The sequence below is a fragment of the Macaca nemestrina genome, chromosome 19 (genome assembly GCF_043159975.1).
Source record: "Macaca nemestrina isolate mMacNem1 chromosome 19, mMacNem.hap1, whole genome shotgun sequence".
NCBI classification, from domain to species: Eukaryota; Metazoa; Chordata; class Mammalia; order Primates; family Cercopithecidae; genus Macaca; species Macaca nemestrina.
Window position 1 is genome coordinate 45141191 of NC_092143.1, and position 6000 is coordinate 45147190.

At 44.5% G+C, this 6000-nt stretch overlaps 1 protein-coding gene across 1 annotated transcript in view; it reads left to right on the forward strand.

Annotated features, from left to right (window-relative positions):
* LOC105499676 (protein inhibitor of activated STAT 2) overlaps nt 1–5338 on the forward strand; it is a 165272-nt gene extending 159934 nt beyond the window's left edge. The window contains exon 14 of the mRNA XM_071085412.1: nt 5306–5338. Within this exon, the coding sequence (XP_070941513.1) occupies nt 5306–5323 (18 nt within the window). The 3' untranslated portion in view covers nt 5324–5338. The remainder of the gene's footprint in view (nt 1–5305) is intronic.
* Nucleotides 5339–6000: the final 662 nt, after the last annotated feature.

Consider the following 6000-nt stretch of genomic DNA (forward strand, 5'->3'; position numbering starts at 1 on the left):
TATAACAGAATACCACAGGCAGGGTAATTTACAAAGAAAAGAAATTTATTCTTCACAGTGCTGGAGGCTGGAAAATCCAAGAGCATGGTGCTAGCATCTGGCAAAAGCCTTGTGCTGCATTTTCCCATGATGGAAGAACAAGAGACAGATAGAGGAAATCTGACCAAACTCATCCTTTTTTTCAGGAACCTACTCCTGTGATAATGACATTAATCCATTCATTAGGGCAGAGCCCTTATAACCTAATCACCTCTTAAAGGCACCACTACCCAATATCATTACATTGGCAATTAAATTTCAACATGAGTTTTGGAGGTGACATTCAAATCATAGCAGTACCCTTGATATGATGAAAATGGCAATTTATTTCTGTGGTCTCCCTGCCAAAAACCCATAACCCCAGTCTTATCATGAGAAAAACAGTTCCCAATTGAGGGACATTCTACATAATACCTTACCAGTACTTCTCTCACCTGCCAAGATCATCACAAACAAGAAAAGTTTGAGAAACTGTCACAGTCAAGAGGAACCTAGGGAGACATGATGACTAAAAATAATGTGATATCCTGGATGGGATCCTAGGACAGAGAAAGGACTGTGGGTAAAAACTAAGGAAATCTGAATCAACTCTGGTGTCTGGTGAGTAATAATGTATCAATATTGGTTCATTAATTGTGACAAATGTACCATACATTATAATATAAGTTGTTGACAATAGGGGAAACTGACTTTGGAGTAAGTGGGAACTCTGTTCCTTACAATTTTTCTTTAAAATTATTCTAAAAAATAGAGTTTATTTTAAAAATACCATTTACAGAGCATCAAAAAGCATGAAATAGGAAGAAATATAACAAAAGATGTGGAAGGCTGCTATGCTGAAACTATAAAACACTGCTGGGAGAAACTCAAGAAGATATAAATAAATGTAGATCTGTGTTCATAGACTGGAAGAGTTGATGTAGTTAAGATGTAATATTGTTAAATGACATCCCAGTTTTAATCCCATCAGACTTTTTGTAAAAATTGATAAGCTAATTCTAAAATTTGTATGAAATTTCAGAAGGACCTAGAATAAGCAAAACAATCTCAAAGATTGAGGTTGGATGATTTATACTGTCAGATTTCAGGATATACTATAAAGCTATAATAGTTAAGACAATATGTTATTGCATATGGATAATTAGATAGATCAATGGAATAGAATATCAAGTTCAGAAGTAAACTGATACATATTTTGTAACTTGATTTTCAACAAAAACACCAGTGCCTTTCAATGGGGGAAAGGAATCTTTTCTGTAAGTGGTACTGGAATAACTGAATGTCCTTATGAAACAGAAAAGGACCTCTACCTCTACTTCATAGCATACACAAAAATTAATTTGAGATGGATCACAAATTTAAACTTGAAAGGTAAGTCTAAAAGTCTTTCAGAAGAAAACAGGCCAGGCATGGTGGCTCATGCCTGTAATCCTAGCCCTTTGGGAAGCCAAGGCGGGCGGATCACGAGGTCAGGAGTTCGAGACCAGCCTGGCCAACATACTGAAACCTTACTAAAAATACAAAAATTAGTCAGGTGTGGTGGCATGCACCTGTAGTCCCAGCTACTCGGGAAGCTGAGGCGGGAGAATCTCTTGAACCCGGGAGGGGGAGGTTGCAGTGAGCAGAGACCACACCATTGCACTCCAGCCTGGGTGACAGAGTGAGACTCCATTTCAAAAAAAAAAAGAAAACACAGGAAAATATCTTTTCAACTTTGGGGTAGGAAAAGATTTCTTAGGACACAAAAATCCCTAAGCATAAAAAAAAATAATAAATTTGGCTTCACCAAAATCAAAACTTTCTGCGGCAAATGACAATGTTAAGAAATGAGAACACAGGCCACATTGTCGGGGGGAAATGTTCACAACATATAGAGACAGAGATAGATCTCCTACAAATCAATAATAAGAGAGAAAAAGCAGCATTATGGCTCTTCACAAAGGAAGGCTCTTCACAGAGGAAGGTATAAAAATGGTTAATAAGGCTGGGCGCGGTGGCTCAAGCCTGTAATCCCAGCACTTTGGGAGGCCGAGACGGGCGGATCACGAGGTCAGGAGATCGAGACCATCCTGGGTAACACAGTGAAACCCCGTCTCTACTAAAAATACAAAAACTTAGCCGGGCGAGGTGGCAGGCGCCTGTAGTCCCAGCTACTCGGGAGGCTGAGGCAGGAGAATGGCGTGAACCCGGGAGGCGGAGCTTGCAGTGAGCTGAGATCCGGCCACTGCACTCCAGCCTGGGTGACAGAGCGAGACTCCGTCTCAAAAAAAAAAAAAAAAAAAAAAAAAGGTTAATAAGCATATGAAAAAGCTATCCACTTCTCTTCCTCCTACACCTTCTTTAGCCACAGGTATCAGATAAGTGTTGGGGGGAGGGTGAAGAGAGGGGGAAGGATTGAATTACTTAGTGTATTAGTTGGGTTTCTCCAGAAACATGGAACCAATAGGGGTGTGTGTGTGTCTGTGTCTGTGTGTGTAGACAGAGGGAGGAAGAGATTATTTATTTTAGAGAATTGGCTCATATGATTGTGGAGGCTAGCAAGTCCAAGATCTGTAGGGTACAGCTGGCATACTGGAGCTCGAGAGAAGAGTTGATGTTGCAGTTGAAGTCTGAAGGCATCCTGGAGGCAGAATTCCCTCTTCCTTTGGGGACCTCAGTCATTTTTTTTGTCTTAAGACCTTCTACTGATTGGATGAGGCCTACCCACATTTTGAAGGGTAATCTGCTTTACTCAAAATCTACTGATTTAAATGTTAATGTTAACCTCATCTAAAAAATATCTTCACCGAAAGATCTAGAATAGTGTATAACCAAATATTGAGGTACCTTGGCCCAGCCAAACTGACATGTAAAATTAACCATTCTACTCAGCAAACATAAACTGAAGCCACCTTCCCTAGGTGTGTCCATTGATGAGACAGCAGGGAAGGAGGGAAAGGTTCCTGCTTCTGCTGTGTTACAATCTGGTCAGGTGTAGCAGATTGCATACCGGGGAGGCAGGATCTTGCCCCGCAGGAATGCATAACGGAGTGAAGTGAAAGAAGGCTTTCTAGGAGAGGTGACAATTGAACTGAGTCTTGAAGGCTTATTGATGTATCCTGAACTCCTAGAACAGTGCTTGACACATAGGAGGTGCTCAATAAATACTCGTGAATGAAGTCAGAAGCTATAATAAGAGAGGTAGAGTGAGATGGTGGCTGAGAGGTTGGATGCAATGGAAAGCAACAAATAGATTTTAAACAGAACATGAGATCAGCATTGAGGAGTGGTCCAGGGGCAGGGTGGAAAACAAATCGCAGGAGGTTAACCCTGGAGGCTGGAAGAACAGTCCAGAGTCTACTACATTAGACCAGACGTGTTCATAAATAGGCAGCGAACTAAGGCACTGGAGAGCCTAACTGGTGAGAGATGGAGAGGAGGGAGATCTAGGAGGTGGGACCGAATGTGGGAGAGGCTCCAGGCATGGACACAGCACTGGAAGGGCCTTCTTACACCCTTATTTTACAGATGAGTCTGAGACCCAGAGAGGGGAAGCAACTTGTTCATGGCCACACAGCATGCTGACAGTGTACACTGAACCAAAAATCAAGGTCCTGTCTCTGGTCACATGCTCTTTTCATGCCAGATGGCCTGTGCTCTCTCTTGCTCTCCTAGCCAAGCTTGTCCTTGGAGTTACCAGTGTTATCCAGGTAGGGTCCTCACACAGCGGCACCTCTGACTATTGTTAAGAGTCCTGAGAGTCAGGACAGTGATTAAGCCTCACCTGAAGCTCCTTCTGGGCTCAGTCCTTGTCCTGGAGCTGCTGCCTGCTATGCATGGCTGTGAGGCTGACCCCAAGAGGTAGTTGTTATTTTAAGTAATTCACGTTGGAGGGAGGAAGTGACTGAGGAAAATGTGAAAATGAGTAGCTATTGCAAGATGTGTGTGACAAATGAAACAGGGAACATAAAGACAGACGAAGAGGCACATCTGTTATTTTTGCTCCTTTTTATAGCAACCTCTAAGTTCGACTTTTCACACTTAAGTAGGAACCCTTTAGTTCCTGAGCAATTTCCTGACCCAAGCCCTCATTAGCTCAGTGGGAGCAGAGCAGGATGGAGGGGGCCAGGGCCCTGAGAGCCAATGTGAGTCCCTAGAAAAGAGTCCCCCACCCCAGTCCTCCAGGTTCTCCAAGTGTGGCAGGAATCGGAGGCTTTCTGCAGACGGGGTTTGGTGGGCTGAGAATTCCCGCTCTTCTCTGGCTTCTGCTTCCCCTCCCTTTACTGAAGGATGTTGTGGCTGACCTCAGTCAGTCCCGAAACCCAGGACATCTGTACCCAGGCTGTTCCTAGGAAAGCAGCCTGGTTGCAAAGGAGATGCTTTCTGTAAGAATATGGACACTTTCTCTTTAACATGGGACAATACTGGCATTCTCTCCTGAGTCATTTTTCCTCTTTTTGGAGGTGGACAGTATGCCCGGTGCCCATGTGCTGGTAGGGCCTGAGGATGGGGACTGGCTGAAGTCATAGAGGGGAAGGGATGATGGTGTCACATGATTGTGGGCTTTTTTCGGGGGGAACTGTTTTCCATTTGGAGTTCCATCTGCTGCTGTGAGGAAGGGTTTGAGGGCTGCTAGGGGCAGGGGACCACGGTCCCTAAAATAACCCCAAGTCAGCCTGCTTGGGCCCCTTGATTCCCCCTGAGGTGCCTCCTTTGGAGTGGAGCACTGAAGGCTCTGGTTAAAAACCAGATCATCGTGGGAGAGCGTACAGATTAAGTCGTTTAGTTATTCACACCTCAGCTCTCATCAGTTTGTTTCTGTTGATTGTATGTTCAGCTCTGTGCTAAATCTCACCATTTGGTTCGGGGGGAAGAGAAGGCCCACTCTTGCCAGGGAGGAAGTCACCCCCTGGGTGGAGCTGGAGCAGCTTCAGAGGAATGAAAGGGATGTCTGAAGGCTGATGAGAGGGAGGATGGAGGCAAGACTCCTGCCAAGAGCAAGGGGTGGGAAGAGGGATTCAGGAAAGTGATTGAATACTTGGAATAATTGCCATGAGGCATGCAAAAGAGAGGAAAATGGCTTTTTCTAGGAGTGTGGGGGGCTTGGTTGGGCTGGAAGCCAGGAGTCTGTAGTGCTGCCTGTCAGCTCAATTATGTTATTTTCTCCAGTACTGGGGACAGCTTGGAAGCAGAAGTGGATGACGAAGTCATCACTGGCTGTAGATTGACCAGGAAGCAGGTACAGCAGTAGAACCAACCTTCCCTTTTCTCCTTTTATTTGGGACAGCAAGTAAGCAGCAACTAGGTGTGGCTATGGAACTGAGTTCTCGCCAAGGAGATATGAGAGGAGGGCACAGGATGAAAAGGCTCCGGAGAAGGATAGACTGCAGGGGCACTCCATTTTGTTCTTCCTCTTGCTTCCTCGTTGTGCTGTCTGGAATGTGGACATCATGGCAGGAGCTCAAGCAGCCATCTTGGACTACAAGACAGGGTGCTAAGAATGGGCAAACAGTGAGAGAGGAGGAGCAAGGGTTCCTCAGGCACACAGAGTCTCTCTGTTATCTCTGGGCTAACCACCTCTGGATTTCTTTGAGAGAGAAATAAACAGTCATGATTTTAAGAACTGTTATTTTGGGTTTTCTGTCATATGTCATGAACCTAATCCTAATAGAAACAGACCACATGTGAGGGAACTGTGGGTATTATATGAAAGTAAGTTAAGTGATTGACCGTGGGGTCTTAGCAAAGGAGAAAGGATGAAAAACCAGGAGATGGCCGAAATGCTGGAGAATGGAGACCCAGACCTTGGGCTACTAATGCAGCAGAGTAGCTAGTAGGGGTAGAAGGTCTTGAAAAGTGGAGAACAGGAAGTTGTGGTTAGAAGGTGGAATATCTGATTTTACGATTTCAGACATTTGACTAGATGTGGAATATTAGATAAGTGCTAATATTCCCCAAATACTTCCTATGCAGCCAGCTCCG